The sequence below is a fragment of the Urtica dioica genome, chromosome 4 (genome assembly GCF_054948205.1).
Source record: "Urtica dioica subsp. dioica isolate 48M chromosome 4, U.dioica_male_clone48M_v1_H2, whole genome shotgun sequence".
Classification (NCBI taxonomy): Eukaryota; Viridiplantae; Streptophyta; class Magnoliopsida; order Rosales; family Urticaceae; genus Urtica; species Urtica dioica.
Genome location: NC_142759.1, coordinates 14,022,024 through 14,042,265, shown reverse-complemented (window position 1 = coordinate 14,042,265; position 20,242 = coordinate 14,022,024). Strand labels below are relative to the sequence as shown.

Here is a 20,242-nt window from a genome sequence, read left to right as displayed (position 1 = left end):
GGAAAGAGCCGGTGAGGTTCAGGTGGTTGAGCAAGTTGATTCTGATGAGGTGTGTGAGTTTGGAGATCGAGCGCGATATCCTTCCCGGCAAGAAGAAGTTGGGTCTGTCTGGATTTCCGTACAGACTGATCGATATAACCCGTATGTCGTCCAGACACACGACGCTGGTTATTTAGCAATATCAAACATTTAAGTTGGCTATTTTCTTAACGGGCCCGGAAAAAAATAATACAAGCATTCAATCCATCACTCGAAATAATTTGTTCTAAATAGGAGAGGCGATAGAGAATGAGACTAAAAAGCAAAATAAGATAATAGTTTTTGCAAAGTGGGTTCTATGGACAGAATTATATAATTAAAAAAATTTACCAGATGGTATTAGGGTAATTTAGTAAAATAGTCAATTTAAACGTTGTGAATTGCTAAATAGCCAATGTTTGGTAAATATTAAGTAAATAGTCAATTTTATATATTTACAAACATAAATATTAAGTAAATAGTCATTGCCATATTAAAGCACGTCATCATTTATGACTATTTACTTAATATTTACCAAACATTGGCTATTTAGCAATATCAAACGTTTAAGTTGATTATTTTTCTAATTTATATTTATCTTTATTGTATTTATGTAAAATTATTTGAGTCTTTTATTTATTTGGTATTATATTATGATTATACTATAATCTATCTTCTCTTTTCATGTATCATTATTATTTATTCAAACACTTCATTTTCTATCTGAATTTCTAAATCTTCGTATATTTGTTAACTGTACACTTAATAAAAAAAAAATTATAGTGATGTTTCATTTGAAAGTATCCTATACATATGTTGCACCCTGAAGACAAATTTAACAAAGTCAGACACACACAAAAATGAATTTAAGGTGCCAACAAATCTGTAAAGTCAAGATCAAAATAGTATGGATCGATTCCTCGCATGCAATACGTAAAGTCGATCTACACATACTCCAACAAGCCATAATTAATTAATGAAAACACACATGCTCGTGGTCGTGAGATTAGTTGTGACAATTTGTATATCGCCATATGCCCAACGCCGAGTAATAACACATACCCTTTTATAAAATACATATATACATCGCGTCAAAGTTGGAAAATAACACCGCCAAGTGATCAAGTTCTATTATTAATATAATCCCAACATGATCACCATCATCTTCACTTATATAACAATCCCATGATTAACTCAGCCATACAGCACCATCAAACTAAAACAATAAAAATAAAAATGAAGCATCAGCCACGTCACCACCACCTGAATCTCCTCCTGGCCTCCACCGCAGCGGCGCTGGCGCTGCTTGCGTTCCTCGAGTCCGCCGGAGCCGCCACGTGTCACCCAGACGACGAGGCTGGCTTACTGGGCTTCAAGAAGGGCATCACCGCGGACCCCTCGGGAATGCTTGCCACGTGGCAGGCTGGCACGGACTGCTGCGCGTGGGACAGCATCATTTGTCTGGACGACGGACGTGTGATCTCCATCGGTCTGTACGGAGATCCCGACACGCCCAGAATATTCTTGTCCGGAAAGATCTCGCGCTCGATCTCCAGACTCACACAGCTCATCGGAATCCACTTGGTCAACCACCCGAACCTCACCGGTCCTTTTCCGACTACGCTCTCTGCAGTTAGTCGACATCGTCAACACTGGCTTATCGGGTCCTTTGCCCGAAAACATCGGAGACTTTGCCGGCCCAATCCGCGATCTCGGCCTCTCCGGGAACTGCTTCACCGGACCAATCCCGAGGTCGATATCAAAGCTCACCACGCTGAGCGAGCTCAAGCTCGGAGGTAACCACCTCACCGGCCGGATTCCGACCGCGCTGAAGAAACTGACGAGCCTCACTCACCTGAACCTCGAAAAAAACCGGTTCATTGGTTCGATACCCGACTTCCTCGGCTCGTTCTCTCAGCTCACACATCTCATTCTCTCCCACAACGACCTCAGAGGGAATATCCCAGCGTCGATATCGGACCTAGCCCCGACCCTGAAGTTCCTTCAGCTCGGCCGGAATGCCTTGAAGGGGACGATCCCGGATTTCATCGGGAACTTCACGTCGCTGGACACTCTCGACCTCTCCGGGAACAGGCTGACCGGGACGGTGCCGAAGAGCTTCTCGAATCTGACGAAGATATTCAACCTCGACCTATCGCGCAACGAGCTGGTCGACCCGTTCCCCGCCATGAACGTGGAGGAGATCGCGTCTCTGGACTTATCGTACAATCACTTCCACTTGAACGCGATCCCGGCGTGGGCGACCTCGTCGCCGATCACCTTCTCGCTGAAGCTGGCTCGGTGCGGGATCAAGATGAGGCTCGACGACTGGAGGCCCTTCCAGATCTACTTCTACGACCACGTCGACCTGTCAGAGAACGAGATCACCGGGAGTCCGGTTTGGTTCTTGAGCAACGCGGCCAAGGGAAACAATCTCAGCTTTGATTTCGGGGGTCTGAAGTTCTCGAAGACGATGAGGGACTTGGACTTGTCGAGGAACTCCATGCACGGGAAAGTTCCGGCGGGTGTGGCGGCGCTGATGACGCTGAACGTGACCTCAAACCACTTGTGCGGTCTGCTCCCGGCGACCAAGTTCCCGGCGAGCGCCTTTCTAAGGAACGACTGTCTCTGTGGCGCTCCATTGCCACCGTGTTAGGAGGCATGCATGATCTGCGGTCGATTGAGATAATAAAGAAATTCGATTTGTGCCTGTGTTTCGTAATGAAAATAAGTTGTATTCTTGTTGCGTTTTTTTTTTTATTATTATTAACTATCGTTATGTGTATTATATGAATATATTTTATTAAATGCAGAGTAATTCAATAAATATTAAATACTGCAGAGGGGAATTAGTAGTTCTTTTATATCCTTATCCGGTTACGTACGACATGATATTGATAGTTATTTATATAATAGTGATAGAAGATGTTTCCTACTGAAATAAAGGGAAAAAAAAAGGCCTAAAATTAAGATATATCAAATACACACGCCTATGAACACTCCATATTGATCATTCCAAGCTTGTTTATCAATTTCGCAAATATTGGTGCATGCAGTGCCTTTGTGTTGAGCTGTTGAAATGTAGAATACATTGGGCACTCGTTCGTCAATTTTTTTTCTTTGATAAAATAATGATCTACTTCAACGTTGCTTGGTGTGATCGAGTTGCACTAGATTGTGAGATATAGAGATGCGTTATTGCACAAAATATTCATTGGTGATGACATTCGAACATGTAACTCGTCAAGCAAGTGCTTGAGCCAGAGCTTCATAAACTCCATGAGTAATGTAACTCAACTTTGACATTGCTCTAAGATACCGCTAGTTGTTTCTTACTATGCCATGTAACGAGATTACCAAAGACGCAGTAAATGCGTCATCATTGTAGAACTTCGAAACACAGAGGAATAGAGTAACGTGATCATCGGTGGTTATAGCGATGTTTTCTCTCTGTACTAGTTGTGTCTGTACAAACGCGATTCAGTTGTAAACCCTCGTTTCTCCTAGGTTTTTCCGGCTAATCGGAGTGTGCCTTTGTGCATCTTCTCATTGCTACCTCGGAGTTTGTCTGGGGGTAGGGGGATCTGTCGATTAGGGTAGATAGATTTGGGGATCCGGCGCGATGGAGGCCCAGACCGTGTCGCTCTGTTTCGCTGGAAGCTGAGATGAGATCTCAAAACGAACCAAATCACGATGGCGAGTGCTTTGTGCTCTTGGGGAGGTCGCTCTCAACGAAGAAGATCAGCCGTAACACCATTCTTGCGGTCCTGAACAAGGCCTGGGATAAGTTTGAGCGGTGGTCGTTATCGGAGATTAAGGAGGGAGTGTTCAAGTTCTCGTTCAAGAAGCAGAGCTACAGGGATGTTGTTCTCAACCGACGCCCCTGGACGATACGCGTTGCCCAGTTCCTCTTTGAGGTGTGGCCGGGATACCTCTCGCTTGAGGAGGTCCAGTTCAAGAGCTGCCCTTTTTGGGTCCGGTTGGCGGGGCTCCCCCCGTCGATTATTTCGGAAAGGACCCTCGTGCGCTATGCGAGCCTGTTCGGGGAAGCGGTGGACTGCAAAGTGGGTCGGGAAGCCAAGTTTAGGGCGTTTGTGAGATTCCGAGTCAATGTCGAGATCTCAAAGCCCATTTGTGCGGGTTTCTTTCTTGACAAAGCCAATAAGGAGGCGGTGTGGGTACAAGCCAAATATGAGAATATCGGATTGATGTGTTTCCGGTGTGGGGTCCTTGGTCACGGGGCGGAGGAGTGTAACAGAGGGTCTGATTCTATTCTCTCTAAACCGGGCTTCAAAGCTGTCCCAATTTATGGTGAATGGATAAGCGTGGCCTTGCTGGGTCCCATGTAAACAGGCTGGGGGCCCTTCCTTCTTCTTTGGGCGGGCCAAGAGATGTGAAGAAGTCCAATAAGGGGAGAAAGGCCCATACCCATGTCCCAAAACCCTCGGCACCCAAGGAGATCGCTCAAAGCAAGGCTGCGACTCTTGGCCCGGCAACGTCGCTTCTTCTTGCGATGGAATCCAATAGATCGTCCTCCTCAGGGTACGCCTCGGTGGTGGAGAAAGGTGGGTCACAGGTGGCGCCGAGCCTCGGCGAGGGAGTCCGCTTCAGCCACGAGGGGGGGGGGAGGAAGGAAGCCCCGGGATTTTTATGTCACAATTGAGAGCAAAACGTCGCCGGGAAGGGGATACCCATTCCATTGGGGATCCGACGGAGCCCATCGCGATTTCACAAGCTATGATGCCGGTCCTCTTCGGTGACAACTGGAGGGCGAGGCTAGCTGCGGCGGGCGTGTTCGTGGAAGCCCAGGAAGGAAGCATTAGTGAACGAGGCTTTTCAATCCAACAACCAAACTCATCGGCGGCCGGCCAGAGGCGGGTTGACCGACAGCCATGAAAACCATATGTTGGAACGTCCGAGGGTTGGGTAACCCTCGGGCGATGGGCCGCTTGCGGAGGCTGATTCGCGAGCGGAGGCCGGATCTCCTTTTTTTCTCGGAAACGAGATTAAAAGGAGCTCGGGTCGATAGGTTGAAGTGGCGGCTTGGGTTTCCGAATGGGTTTGGTGTTCATGCTATGGGATTGAGTGGTGGTTTGGCCTTATTGTGGAATGGAAAGATCGATGTTACGATCCGGAGCTTTAGTAAAGGTCACATTGATGCGTTTATTGTTGACGATCGAGACACGGCGTGGAGATTTACCGGCTTCTATGGCGAAGCTAATGAGGCGACTCGTCATTTGTCGTGGGAGCTGCTTCGGCGTCTCCACACCGGTGACAACACCCCGTGGATGTGCGCCGGGGACTTCAACGAAGTTCTTTTTTATTATGAGCATGTCAATCGGTCACGGAGAAGGGCAAGTGATATGGCTCGATTCGGCGAGGCGTTGGAGGACTGTGGGTTGGTTGACTTGGGGTTCCAAGGTGAGCTCTTAACTTGGAATAACATGCAATTAGGTGATAAAAATGTGCAGTGCAGGTTGGACCGGGCGTGTGTGAATGCGGAATGGAAGCGGCTTTTTCCGGCCGGCTTCGTGGAAGTTCTAGATTTTTGGGGATCCGACCATCGGGTTATAGTCATCGAGTCGGAGGTGAGGATGCCGGTTGGTGGGGGCTGTAACGTGTCAAGACCCAGGTGGGCTTTCGAGCCTGGATGGATAGCTAGTGAAGGCTGCGAGGCGGTGATAAAGAAAGTGTGGGGAGGCTACCCGGGTTCTTGTGCTAGAGGGCTTTCATCATACCGTGAAGCGCTACGGGAGTGGGCGCGAGTCTCGTTGGGGCACTGAGGGAAGCGGATCCGAGAGCTCTCGAGAAAGCTTGAACGCCTCAACAGCCCGTTGCTTGCGGGGGCGTCGCGTGATGAGGCGAACCGGGTGGGTAAAGAGCTGGAAGAGCTCATACTTGTTGAAGAATATTATTGGAAGCAAAGGGCTCGAGCGGATTGGCTTAAAGGGGGGGACAAAAATTCCGCCTATTTCCACACGAGAGCGTCGAGGCGGAAGAGCCAAAATACCATCCGAGGAATTTTCGACGAGCTTGATAGATGGGTTAGCTCGGAGAAGGAGGTGCGATCGGTCTTCGAAAGCTACTTTCAGGGTATTTTCCAGTCCAATGGCGCATCAGAAGAGGATTTTCGCAGTATTACGAACGAAGATGTGGCTGCCATTCCGAAGGCCAACAGGGCTGTTTTGGAGGAGGCTTTCTCCAAGAGCGATGTCACTAACGCTCTCTTCTCGATGGGTCCCCGGAAGGCCCCGGGCCCCGACAGGTTCCACGCGCTCTTTTTCCGAAAATTCCGGGCCCCGTTGGACCGGACGTGACAAGGGAGTGTTTGGGGATTTTGAACGAGGGATCTAGGGCCAAGGAGTGGAATGCGACAAACATCGTTCTCATCCCCAAAGTGAAGAATCCGGTCAAGGTGAAGGACTTTCGGCCCATTAGTCTGTGCAACGTTGTCCTCAAGATTGTTACTAAGGCTGTGGCGAATAGAATTAAGAATGTGCTTCCGCTTATCATCTCCGAAGCACAAAGTGCGTTTGTCCCGGGGAGGCTAATCACGGACAATGCGGTGATAGCTTACGAACTTCTCCACTCCTTGAGGTCAAGAACCAAGGGAAAGAAAGGGGTTTTTGCTCTCAAGCTCGATATGAGCAAAGCTTACGACAGGGTCGAGTGGGGATTTGTGGTGGCTATGATGAAGAGAGTTGGTTTTGGACCGAGAGTGGTGCGTGTTGTGCTCGAATGTATCTCCTCTCTGACTTTTTCAATGGTTATCAACGGCAAAGTTGGAGGATCATTTACCCCGGGACGGGGGCTGCGGCAAGGATGCCCTATATCCCCGTACCTCTTCCTCTTGTGTGCGGAGGGGTTGTCCGCCCTTATTCGTGGACAAGAGAGAGACTGGGTCTCTTGATGGGTTTCGCCTGTAGACCCACGGCGCCACCGGTGACACACCTCCTATTTGCAGACGACAGTCTCCTTTTTTGCGAAGCGAGCGCCGCCTCTTGCCGGGCAATACGGGATATTCTGGTAATCTGTGAGAGGGGCTCGGGGCAAACGGTGAATATGGAAAAATCGCTCATGTGTTGTTCTCGCAATACTACGGAGGGTGAGACTAGCCTTCTCTCAACCGCGATGGGTATTCCCGTGGTGGAGGAGCTTGAAAGCTATCTCGGGCTCCCGACTCATGTGGGTAGGAACAAGGTGGCGGTGTTTAGCGCTCTTACAAGCCGTGTTCACAAGCAACTTCGAGCGTGGCGGTCTAAGATTTTTTTGGCGGGTGGTGGGGAGGTCCTTGTGAAGGCGGTTGTTCAAGCTATACCTACGTACATGTTGAGTCTCTTCAAGCTCCCAACGACAATAATTAATGAGCTCCATAGACTGATTGCCCGGTTTTGGTGGGGGGGTTTGGAGGATAAAAGAAAGGTTACGTGGAGGCGGTAGGAGCTCATCGCTATGCCCAAGGGGGAGGGGGGTTGGGTTTCAAGGACCTTGGCGACTTTAACCGTGCGCTCGTGGGTCGCCTTACGTGGCGCATCATCAAGTACCCGGAATGCTTGATGGCCCGGATCCTCAAAGCTAAGTATTTTCTTTTTGGGTCGGGGCTCGACTTTGTGTGTCAAGACCATTTCTCCTTTCTTTGTAAGAGCTCGACTTTGGGCTCGGAGCTTGATGGCTTCCCATGGAGAGTCGAAGATTTGCTGAAAGATGATCGGTGGAACCAGGATATTATTGAGGCTATTTTTGTCCCCTACGATGCCGAGCAAAGTGTGAAGATCCCGCTTGGGGAGGTGGATTCTCGGGATAGGCTTGTGTGGCATTTTAAAGAAGACGGAAACTACTCGGTGCGATCCGACTACCGTCTTGCGCGATCGGGGCTGCGTAAAGGATCGTCGAGTTCGGCCGGTCTGGAACCGCGGTGGTGGAAGAGGATGTGGGGCCTCAACATCCCGCCGAAGGTCAAGCACGTGGTGTGGCGAGCGTGGTTCGAGGCCCTCCCGACCTTTGGCTGCCTGAAGAGGAGAGGAGTGGACTGTCCCCCGTTTTGCATCTTTTACGGTGCGCTTCCGGAGAACTCCATCCACGCGCTCTGGGAATGCGAGCGCGCACAAGCCATCTGGGGGAGCTCACTGCTCCACAAATGGGCGGACAAAACAGGGGCGATCCCGTTCCAAGACCTCTGTTTGCGTGCGATGGAGGGGTTGACCGAGAGGAACTTTGAGCTTTTCTGTGGGCTTATTTGGGCGGTGTGGTCTGATCGGAACCTCCGACTTTTTGAGAACGTCACAAAGTCTCTGGAGGCATGGGTCGGTGAAGTGGCAAACTGGTTGGCGAGTTTCTGGAAGGGTGTGGTTAGTTCGGGGACGCCCGGCGCGGCCAGAACGGTGCGGCGGGAAGTGTGGATCAGGCCAAATCCCGGGGAGCTTAAACTTAATGTTGACTCGGAATGGGATGCTAGCTCCGGTGTTGCAGCGGTGGGTGGTGTGGCGAAGTGATCGGTGTTGCGGCGGTCTCGGTCGGAGGGGTGGACTCGGCTTTGACAGCCGAGTGTTTAGCGCTGCGATGGGATCTCCGTCTGATCATGGCTCAGGGGTGGCGTGTGGCTGCTGTGGAATCCGACTGTCTTCGTGCAACTCAATTGGTGATTGGGGAGCAGGTCAACGGATTGCAGGGGCCTATCATTAGGGACATCCTTGCCTTGTCGGAGAGGCTCGGCTCTACGGGGCTGTTTAAGTGGATCCCAAGAGATTGTAATGGTGCGGCTAATTGTATAGCCTGTTGTTAATGGTGCCCACAAGAAGAGTTGTAGTGTGTATTTATGTACATTTGATGTCATATAGTCTTACGAAGACTCTTGCTTGTAACTGCTTATTTATTAATAAAAGTTGAAACGTTCATTCAATCTTCCTTGTCTGAAGTTTTATGATCAAACCTTAGCCTTTTAGTCCATAAACAAACTTAACAACTTACGAAGAGACAAATGTCACTAGTACAATTGATAGCATCAGGTGCGACAAAAGTCGCACCTGAAAGCATAAATGTCGCACCTGAAAGTATCATCAGGTGCGACTTTAGATGCGACAAAGTCGCATCTGAAAGTGCGCACCTGATGATATTAGGTGCGACTAGTCGCACCTGAAAGTCATTACTATCAGGTGCGACATTTTAGGTGCGACAAGTCGCACCAAACGTCGCACCTAAATATCCCTCAAAATAAGAAATTAAAGCGTGAATTATAGTATCAGATGCGACTAGTCGCATCTGATACTTTCGCGGGAAGAGTATCAGATGCGACTAGTCGCATCTGATAGTAATTCCCCGCGAAATATTTGGCGGGTGTTAGTACAATCCGATGCGACTAGTCGCATCCGATACTCTTCCCGCGAAAGTATCCGATGCGACTAGTCGCATCCGATTGTCTGTAGTTATTTTTTTTAAAATGCTGATTCTATTAGAATCAGCCATTTAAATATATAAAAATTAAAATTTAAAAAATTAATTAAATAATTTTTTTTGTTATATTAAATAAATAATTTGAATAATATTAATTAGAATAAGTATATAAATAATAATATTAAATTCATAAAATTTGATAATTTACATTCAATAAATTAAAAAAATTACAATTTATTCTTTTTGTTTCCCTTTTTCATTCGAAGTCTGCCAATTCTGGAATGCACGGCCTCCTCTTCCGCCAGATCTTGCTCGTGCGCCTTGGCGGCCTGATGCGCTGCCGCTCGAACGATGTCGCTGAAATTCTACCGAACCTGGCGTCTGATCAGCATTTGGCATGGAAGCGGATGGCGGCGTCTGAACATTCGGCATTGAAGCGGATGCCGGCGTCTGAACATTCGGCATTGAAGCTGATGGCGGCGTCGTGGCAGGGTGCATCATCGCGGGGGATGTCTGCATGGGAGACGGATGCTGCTGTGTGTAGGCAAAGAACTGTCGCTGAAACGCCTCCATCTGAGCTTGTTGTGCGGCCAACGCTGCTTGTAGCTCGCTAATCACTGGATCTGGAACGCGCGTCGATGAAGAACCTGAGGACGAGCTGTCGTCCTGAGCCTGAGCCAAGAGATACGAGGATCTCGGGATCGAGGGACCTATCCCGACATACCAATCTCGACGTTGCCCGAGAACAGTATCCATCGCAAACTGCTCCGCCTGGTCTATGTCAAACATTTGGCCTGACTCCGCTGCTTGTCGCTGCATATCCTCGACTTGAGTCATAATTCGCGCCTTCAAACATATGTTAAAAAAATTATTAAGATTATCGAAACTTGATTATTAAGTAATTAACACAAGTAACTTACAAATGCTTGTTGCGCCCAAGCTGTCGTCCAATTGCCTTGATCGTCTTGATGTTTTTTCTCCCACGTGTTTAACGCCGAGGCCAAAGTCCCATCTTCCCTACTCTGCAGTTCTTATGAAAATATGAGTAATGTATTTATTGCAAAAAAAATTACAAAATTAGAATAAACTTACGTTCAAATGTCGATGAGCCAAAAAAGAAATCGACCCTCGTGTGGACTTCGTTTTCTTGTTCTTGGAATTGTCTCTGTTGCGAGTAGACTTTTTCTGCACATATTAAATTGCGTTATAATTCGATTTCATAGAAGATAACATAATTTTTAGAATTATACATTACCTTCCAATCGTCAGTTGCGAACTCCTCTATCACCTTCTCCCAATCGTCTTTTTGATATCCTTTTGGGATTTCTTTCTTGGCGACATTCATTTGCCCACAACATTTTCCTAAGAAAGTCCCTGATAATCTAGACTTTTGGTTGCGCCTCATACGCTTTGCATCGCGAATGATAGTCTGGTCAATCTGATGACGATAGCAATCCGCCGGAAGCAGCTCATCCGTCTCATCATCCTTGTACACGAAAGTGTACTCGGAATGAAGTGCGCTCAGAATATTGCCCAACATCTGGGGCGTCACTTCGTTCCAATCACGAAGTGTGACCGGGATATGGACTTTCACCAAAGCGCCGACGCGGTTGTTGAATACTCCTACCTTTTTTATTGTTTTTCTTACGTCCTGGTAGAAAGTTTGGTTGATTGGGTCGTACCTAACAACTTTCGCACCGGGTACCCCATGCGCTGCTTTTGCCGAAGTAGACCCGGTTGTTGGTCCCCTTGTTTTCTTAGGACCTTGGGAACCCGGTGTCTCTAGCGGAGACTCATCTCCACCTGCTCCTGAACGGTGTAGCGGAGACTCATCTCCACCTGCTCCACCTGCATCTGACATCCTGTAAGATGTGAACAATATTAGTAAATAAATATTAGTTTTCTGTTTAAAAAAAACGTGGACGGCACCACGGATTTTATTATTAACAAACCTCACATATGGCGGAGGAAAACCGTGGTTACATTATATAGTAAATAAACATACAAAAAAGATATTAATCATTCATCATCATCTATGCCTATAATGTTAATATCATCTTCTATATCGACATCAACATCTTCTCCCTCAAAAACGACATGTCTCTCATTTTCATCATCGTCTTCTTCATCATCGTCAACGACAGTCACTAACTCAGCTTCATCGATTTCGTGTCGATGATTCAAACGCTCGATGTTTGACAACTCTATAGTCAATGGGATCGAGGCTGAGTTGGAGGGGTCAACTTCAGGAATGTCCCAAATCCCTCGATGATTGCATTCCTGGACGATTTCCCAGTCGCCGCCTTTAATAAGATCTTCGATGTAAAAAACTTGTTTCACTTGAGTCGCGAGTACGTACGGCTCCTCTTTAAACCACTGTTTCGCAGTATAAGCACTCGTTTCTCCAGTAGTCTTATCGGTGTGCACTAGTCGGTTTGCATGATACTTGTCACCGTACCAAATGCATTTGAACAATACAACACTACAGTTATGCCTATAGTTCACGACGATGACGTCTTCCATTCGACCATAGTAAGTGAAATCATCCACAAGTACACATACACCGCTATTTTGAGTGACTCGTTGATTATCGCGACGACGAGTGATGAACTTCACGCCATTTACAAAGCAGCTCGGATATTGATAGGCGACTTGAAGGGAACCGATAGAAAGCGAATAGAGCTCGTCAGACACATCAGAACCACTAGCTTTCATATCAAAAATCTGATTACGAAAGAAAGCATTGATTAGCACTTGTGCGTTTATCAAAAAATTGCATTGATATTGTGTTATTACCTTCTTCTCAAACCAAATTTTGAACCTCTTTCTATGCTCCGCTTCAATATCGCGAACTCCGGATTCGCTCAAGAGATCCAAATGCTCGCTGTTATTAAAAACATTACTTCAATAGAAATATATAAAAAAGAATGAATTGAAACACATTCCCAACGATAACTTACGTCAAATATGGATCCACTTCAGGACAGTTGGTATAGATGTACCACTCCGCGTTCTCTTTCTGTTCATCGTCTAATACTATCGGTTTCATCATCCCATAAGGCACACACATCTCGGATCGAAAAACAGAGAGCTCTTGCACTTGAACTTCATCTACACTTTTTTTATCTTCAAGATACCTTGCAACGAACGTCAGAGCTTCTTCTACAACATAAGCTTCCGCAATAGAGCCTTCTGGTCTAGCTCTATTTTTGACAAAATGTTTTAATGTCCCAAGGTATCTCTCAAATGGGTACATCCACCGCATATGCACCGGGCCGCCATACAACGCTTCATCTGGTAGATGAATCGCCACGTGAATCATGATCGTGAAAAAAGCTGGTGGAAATATCATCTCAAGCTTACACAAGATCTCGATGATAGACTCTTGCGCATTTTCAAGATCTTCTACTCTCAAGGTTCTCGAACTTATCAGCTTGAAAAAGTTGCAAAGCTCGGAGATCGTCTGATGTATTTCTTTTGGCACAAAAGGACGAATACCAACAGCCAACAACCTCTGCAAGATCACGTGGCAATCATGCGACTTCAAACCTGTGAGTTTTCCATCAGCAGTCACATTTTTCTTCAAATTCCCAGCAACCCCATCTGGAAATTTGACAGATTGGAGGAACTCGGTAAATCGCTGCCTCTGAACAAGGGTTAAGGTGTAAGATGCTCGCGGTTTGTACCACGAATCCCCTTGTTTTTTCAAGTGGAGAGCGGTCTTGATGCCCAAGTCCATCAAATCAAACCTCGCCTTATCTGTGTCGTAGTTCTTCTTTTCTAAGCTGAGCAAGGTTCCAAGAAGATTCTCGCACACGTTCTTCTCTATGTGCATGAAGTCCATGTTATGCTTCAACTCCAAATCTGACCAGTACGGCAACTCGTAAAAGATGCTTTTCTTGGCCCAATTTAGTTCGCACTCGGCTCGCTTTCGTTTTCTGCCCACAGAGCCAGCATGTTTGCCAGTTGTCGTGCAAGAGACACTAGCCAACTGAGCGAGTATGTCTTGCGGAGTCAACTTCTCGGGTTTACTGCGTTTCTCGTGGCGATCCTTGTAGTGATCGGTGCTTTTTCTCAATCGGTGACGCATACGCAAGAATCGACGATGGTCGTAGTAGACGATCCTGTTTCTGACTTTCAAAGACGGCGTGTCAAGGTTGCACGTCGGGCAAGCGAGATACCCTTGGCCACTCCATCCCGATAAATAGGATCGAGCTGGAAAATCGTTAATCGTCCAAAGTAGCGCGGCACGCAATCGAAACACTTCATCGTTGGCGCCATCTCGAACGCGGAATCCGGTCTCCCACAGTTCTTTCAACTCTTCGACAATTGGCTGCAAAAACACGTCCATGTCCTTTCCTGGTGAGTGAGGCCCCGGGATCAAAAGCGTCAGCATCAAGTACTCTTTCTTCATGCATAACCAAGGCGGCAAGTTGTACGCAGTTAGTACCACAGGCCACATGCTGTACGATAAACTCATTTCTCCGAACGGATTGAATCCATCCGCAGCTAGTCCAAGCCGCACGTTTCGAGGCTCTGCAGCAAAGCCTGGGTATCTCTCGTCCAGGTTTTTCCACGTCGTACCATCCGCAGGATGTCGTAGAACACCTACTTCCCTGACGCGATCTCTTTCGTGCCACTGCATCAAAAGCGACGTGTGTCGAGACGCGTACAACCGCTTCAATCGATCTTTCAGGGGAAAATATCGCAAAATCTTTTGCGGTATCATTTTCCCAGTTGGCTTCCATCTGCTCTCGTTGCATACTGGGCACACGTCGACTTCCGCGAGTTCTTTTCGAAATAGGACACAATCGTTAATACACGCATCGATCATCTCGTATCCCATGCCAAAACGCTTCAGCTTCGCCTTTGCCTCGTAATGTTTCTCCGGAATTCGATTACCAGCTGGATGAGACTTCTTCAAGAGCTGCAAGAGTTCTGTAAACGACTTGTTCGTCCAATGGTTCGTGACTTTGAGGTGCATCAACGAAACCAAGAACGACAAAGAAGAAAACTCTTTGCATCCAGGGTACAATTCTGCTTCCAACTCGGCGAAGAGGTCTTCCACTTGCTCCTCTGCACGCACCTCGCTCTGGGTCGGCTCCGTAGCATCGTCGAAATCCTCGTGATCCCTGATATCCTCCACAGCACCGTGCAATCCTCCTATTCCTCTCTGATCTGTTCCTCCTATGGAATCTTCTTCATGAGGAAGGACGGCACGCTCGAGCTCGCCGTGATGATACCATTTTGTGTAGCCTGGGGTAAACCCCTTGTTCAGCAAATGGTTCCTGACAACCCCGATGTCGTGCCATCTCACGTTGTTACAAGGTTTGCAAGGACACCGATATTTGCCATTTTCGTTAGGGAATCTTCTTGCAGCGCGAATAAACTCGTTAACACCGGTTTTGTACTGCAATGTCACCCGATTATTCTCCGTGATCCAATCTCTACTTGGATTGGACATTTCGCTGAATGAGAGCGAGAAATGAAAGTTTGGAAGAGTTATTGATAAAGGACGACGGAGAACACAATGAAAGAGAGATTATGAATTCTATGTTAATTATTTTGAGCTCGGATTGAATAAGTTGGGAGTTTTTAAACTAATTCATTCGAAACTCTACCGAAATTTCGGCAGAGTTTCCCCTATTATACTGACAAACCAAAAAACCTGCAAAATTATTTAAAAACGTACACAAACCATCCAGAACTATCCAAAATATCACAAACTATCAAAACATGTCACAAACTATTTTTCTTATTTAAACTTACAATTTCATTTCATGTTAAAGAAACTAAAACTAATCACAAATTCATTAACTTAATTTTAACCTAAACTTCATTTTATATTAAACATGTCACAAAACATCAAAACATGTCACAAAACATTGTAATTAATTACAATTTCTTTACAATTACAATTAACATACTAATCAAAATTAAATTAAAGAACCTAAACATATTACTAACTATGTAATTAAAATTTACAATGATTAACTACAATTATATTAACTAACATTTACATTTACATACTAACACTTAACATTCTAAATAATTACATACTAACATATCTATTTAATTAACTAACATTTACATACTAATTTCTTATTTAAACTTACAATTTCATTTCATGTTAAAGAAACTAAAACTAATCACAAATTCATTAACTTAATTTTAACCTAAACTTCATTTTATATTAAACATGTCACAAAACATCAAAACATGTCACAAAACATTGTAATTAATTACAATTTCTTTACAATTACAATTAACATACTAATCAAAATTAAATTAAAGAACCTAAACATATTACTAACTATGTAATTAAAATTTACAATGATTAACTACAATTATATTAACTAACATTTACATTTACATTTACATACTAACACTTAACATTCTAAATAATTACTTACTAACATATCTATTTAATTAACTAACATTTACATACTAATTAACTAACTAACTAACATTTTATATCAACTAACCTAATTAACTAAACTAACAACACAAACAATTTTTTTTTTAAAAAAGGCTAGACTTACTTGGACAGCTCGGGACAACAGGGGACGGCTCGGTGAAACGGCGGAGGAGGGATCGAGGCAGCGACGGTTCGGTGCAGCGGGGAGAGAGACTCGTCGAGGATAGGGACTCGTCGAAACAGCAGGGACGCGCGAGGCAGCTCGGGACAGCAACTTGACGAGGCTGAGCACGGGACAACGCATCAGTTCAGTCAAAGGGAAAATAAGAGAGAGAGAGAGAGAGAGGCAGTGAGAGATAGCTTACCGGGATTGCAGTGACACCGAGGCTGAGCACGCGTCGAGGCAGCGGGGCTCTCGGGGCAGAGACGCCGAGGCTGTCGAGGTCGGAGAGAGTGAGAGGTGAGGCAGAGAGAGAGCCGGGGAGTGAGAGGTCGGAGAGAGTGAGACTGAGGCAAAGAGAGAGCCGGAGAGAGTGAGGCAGAGAGAGAGCCGGAGAGAGAGAGTGAGGCAGAGAGAGTGAGGCAGAGAGAGAGCCGGAGAGAGAGAGTGAGGCAGAGAGAGAGCCGGAGAGTGGTGGCGCACGCGGCTTGGCGGAGGAGCTGCTGGCCGCCGATCGAAGCTCGGCTTGACGGAGGAGCTGCTGCCGGCGGAGCGTGGCTGGTGTCGCAGATGAGGCAGAGAGAGAGAGACGCGGCGGAGGTGGTGGAAAGGGCGGAGCGCGGCGGAGGTCAGAGAGAGAGAGAGGGTTTTTTTTTTAAGTGCAGGGCTTTTTTTTTTGAAGTTCAGAGAGTTTGAGCGGCTGGAGAAGAAGGACCGCGACCTGGGTTTTTAAACAAAACCCTAATAATCAGGTGCGACAGAATCGCACCTGATTATTATAATCAGGTGCGACTAGTCGCACCTGATAACTCATCAGGTGCGACTAGTCGCACCTGATTATAATAATAATAAAAAAAAAATTTCATTCGCCACGTCAGATTAATGAAATAAAAGAGGGGGATTTGAGGCCCGCCTAAAATTTAAAACTATCTGATGCGACACAGTCGCACCTGAAAATTTCATCATATTTTCAGGTGCGACTAGTCGCATCGGATTGTCAAAATCAAAAGACAATTTGAGCGAATTTTTTCGGCTTCTGATTGACTATCAGATGCGACTAGTCGCATCTAAAAGTTATTTAGATGCGACTTTTAGATGCGACTAGTCGCATCTGATAGTCTTGCGCATCAGAAAATCAATTTTGTAGTAGTGTGTAGATTTGCATGAACAAACTCTTCGTAGTTTGCTTAAAACCATATATTCGCAATCTAAGGGTCAAAGGACTATTGACCTCAGTACGATTGTTATGAGAATCTATGATGTCTGGTTATGGGGCATTGAGAGTTGGAGACTCTATAGTTCTTCTAGGTATCTTCCGAAGGTACTGAATTGACCAGTGCACTTCTAGAGACAAAATAAGAACAAACCATTTAACCTCTTATGTCTCGAAGTCACTATGTATGAATTGCATCATGCTTACCTTAATCCTGAAATGAGACATGCCATTTCACAACTTACGTATTCTCATTTGAGAAAGTCAGAGTTCGGACTCACTATGTGATTCCAAACAGGGCCTATTGGTGAAGTACTAAGTTGTGAGAATGTCATGAATAACTTTGTGAAGTTCTCATAGATATGGAATTCATGTACAAGATTGCTGAAATGCAATGTATATCACCTCATGCTTTGTTCCTTGGAGTGTGAATAAATGAACTGGCCAATATCCAAATTGAGTCTTGACTCTTTTGGATGAAACAATGTGACTTGTTAGCTCCTTGTCAATACATTGTTTCTAACTTATTCACAAGCTACAAAGGAGTTGAGGAAATAACACCTAGAAGGGTCAAATGGTAATTTTGTAAATCCCGACTAGCTGATGATATTCATGAAGGGTAAACACTGATAATATTATGTGGATCCACTCATTACAATTAGGTTGAATTCTTGAGTAGAAAATAAATTCATTTGAACCGAGAGATTTTCAGTGTCAACTCTTTAGTGGAGTCAGTTGACATTAAGCTAAACTTGGAAAAAGTTTGTGAACTTTTGAGTCCAAGTGTTTAGCTCAAGCTTTGTTCTTTTGGATCCATGAGGTCACTGTCACGAATCACATCGAGTATGAATAGTTAAACTGGAAGCTAAGTCAAAACAAGAACGAAAATTGTCAAAATGGTATTTTTGTCTTTTGAGACATAGGATGAAATGAATGTCAATAAATTTTTTGACATGGTCATTTGATGACATGCATCCACTCGGCCAAGTTGGTTTAATTGGGCCTTGTGGATTAATTTCATTTCATAAGGATTTTATTGAAAATTCTTAATGGGCCTTTTTTTCATGTTGTCATGAACAAATGGAAAAGCTTCTAGAAGGTCTTTCTAGAAAGTGTTGGGCGCCCACTACCCAAAGAGAAAGGGAGATTATTTTGTGCATAAATGTATCAAGATACTTGCTAAAGAAAAAGAGGAAACAAATTTCCTCTATGAGGAAAGTAGGATTTCGTCCAAACAAGCAAGGAGAGAGCAATGAATAAAAGAGGAAACAAATCAAAGGTGTCATAAAGGCACATGTTGGCCGTGTGACTTGGATGGCAATGGGCAATAAAAGATTGCTCATAAAGGCTTGGAAAATATGAGGAAACTACTTCTTTCCAAGGCCAACCATTCTCCTATAAATAGGACCCTCATTCCTCTCATTCTATTCATTCCACATAAGTTAGATATTGAGAGCTTCTCTCTCTAGACCTTGTGGCCGATCCTCTCTCTCTCTCTCTCTAGTTATTTTCAGTTTTGTTTTGGCACCTAGGTCCTCATATGACCTAGTGTTTAGCTCTGCGACTTCAAGACTCGTTCTTAAGTCGTAGTGTTTAAAAGTGCCCACACATTAATTCCTTTTCTCTCGAGTGATTTAGTGATAGAAACTTTCGTGGTTGCTCGAGTTGCCGAGGAAGGAAGAGAGACGTGCTGCGAGGGGAGACGAACAACCTTTTTCCAAAAGCTTCTAAACGTTCAAGCGTCTAAAAAGGTTAGTAAACTTCTATGCTCATATTAGTTTTTATTTACATGTGCTTGCTCTTTGTCTAGGTTAGTAAAAACTGTTTTACTTGAAAAAGAAAATTTTTAAAATTCCGCCGCTTAGCGAAGCGTTAAACTTTTTCTTAAACCCTAGATCAATTCCAACATAGCCAAGACCCGCTTGAGTGGGGTCACTTCCGATTTTGTATCTGTCATCTGCCCTGCGTGGCTTGACCTTTATATTCAGCGAGATGCTAAAACTCTGTTATGATCTTAATGAATGAGTTACCCCCTCAAAAAAAAAAATTTGTAGGACGTCAATCATTTGGGCAGCCAGCCCACATCATCAACAAATACTTTGGTTGGTGAATGCAAATACTTGCTATAGATGACCGCAAAATAAATATATTTCCGTTTGTGCGCAAGATAGACGAGTCATCCCACAAGATGATGAAATCTCCCATTGTCGACGGGTGGACTGTGAGTCTAAGCATTGATTGTTGGAAATTTGAATGATTTGGATCGGTTACAAAAGTGCATTCATTTGGCACTAAAGGAGAAGATTGAAGTACAATAAAGGCCAAACGTTTTGGGCTGTTTTCTCTTCTTGAATTTTATTGTTTTTTTTTATTGTCTATTATGGGCATTAGTGATTTGTTTAAAGCCTACGGTTTTGGGCTGATTCATCTTCTTTTGTTTTCATATAAATAGAGTTGTTTGCAAAGGTTTGAAAACTACAACACTCAGACTTGTATAGTTTTTCTTCTTCAACATATATACAAAGAAAATTGCCCCAAAAATATTGTTCCCATATTTTATTCTTTTCCTTTCTTCATCATTGTTCTTTGAAGATCCGATATTCGGAATCAACATTTGGTATCAGAGCCTAACCGAAGAACATGTCATCGACGAAATCAACCGGAGATGCGATGGCAACGAAGATAGGAAGAGAAGGGAACGTGACGCTCTCGTATCCGTTACTCACAAAGAGTAACTACTCAGTGTGGGCGTTGAAGATGAGAGTGAACTTACAGGCACAAGGAGTGTGGGAAGCCGTGGAGCTCGATGAGGTTGACAAACGGAAGGATAGAATGGTGGCCGAGAAGGATTCTGCCAAGCAAGCTTGGGAGACGCTAAAGGTGATGCACGTTGGAGTGGAGAGAGTCAATGAGGCAAAAGTGCAAACCTTGAAGACACACTTCGAGGCGATTCGCATGAAGAACTGGGAGTCGGTGGACGATTTCGCCATAAAATTGACATCCATTGTGACTGGTATCCGCTCGTTGGGAGAGAAGGTGGAGG

At 45.1% G+C, this 20,242-nt stretch overlaps 3 protein-coding genes and 1 pseudogene across 3 annotated transcripts; 3 read left to right on the top strand and 1 right to left on the bottom strand.

The window, feature by feature from the left end:
• Nucleotides 1-1,254: 1,254 nt before the first annotated feature.
• Nucleotides 1,255-2,674, top strand: LOC149400665 (uncharacterized; annotated as a pseudogene).
• Nucleotides 2,675-6,927: 4,253 nt separating this feature from the next.
• On the top strand, nt 6,928-7,458 carry LOC149400664 (uncharacterized). The gene has a single exon (XM_089610478.1). It carries the CDS (start codon nt 6,928-6,930, stop codon nt 7,456-7,458), a length of 531 nt encoding a protein of 176 aa, XP_089466604.1.
• Nucleotides 7,459-7,574: 116 nt separating this feature from the next.
• Nucleotides 7,575-8,800, top strand: LOC149400663 (uncharacterized). The gene is made up of 2 exons (XM_089610477.1): nt 7,575-8,366; nt 8,474-8,800. The coding sequence occupies exons 1-2, from the start codon at nt 7,575-7,577 to the stop codon at nt 8,798-8,800; spliced, it is 1,119 nt and encodes a 372-aa protein (XP_089466603.1).
• Nucleotides 8,801-9,642: 842 nt separating this feature from the next.
• Nucleotides 9,643-10,526, bottom strand: LOC149400662 (uncharacterized). The gene is made up of 3 exons (XM_089610476.1): nt 10,501-10,526; nt 10,329-10,430; nt 9,643-10,254 (listed from the first exon to the last, which is right to left on the bottom strand). Exon 3 carries the CDS (start codon nt 10,243-10,245, stop codon nt 9,643-9,645), a length of 603 nt encoding a protein of 200 aa, XP_089466602.1. The 5' UTR covers nt 10,246-10,254; nt 10,329-10,430; nt 10,501-10,526.
• Nucleotides 10,527-20,242: the final 9,716 nt, after the last annotated feature.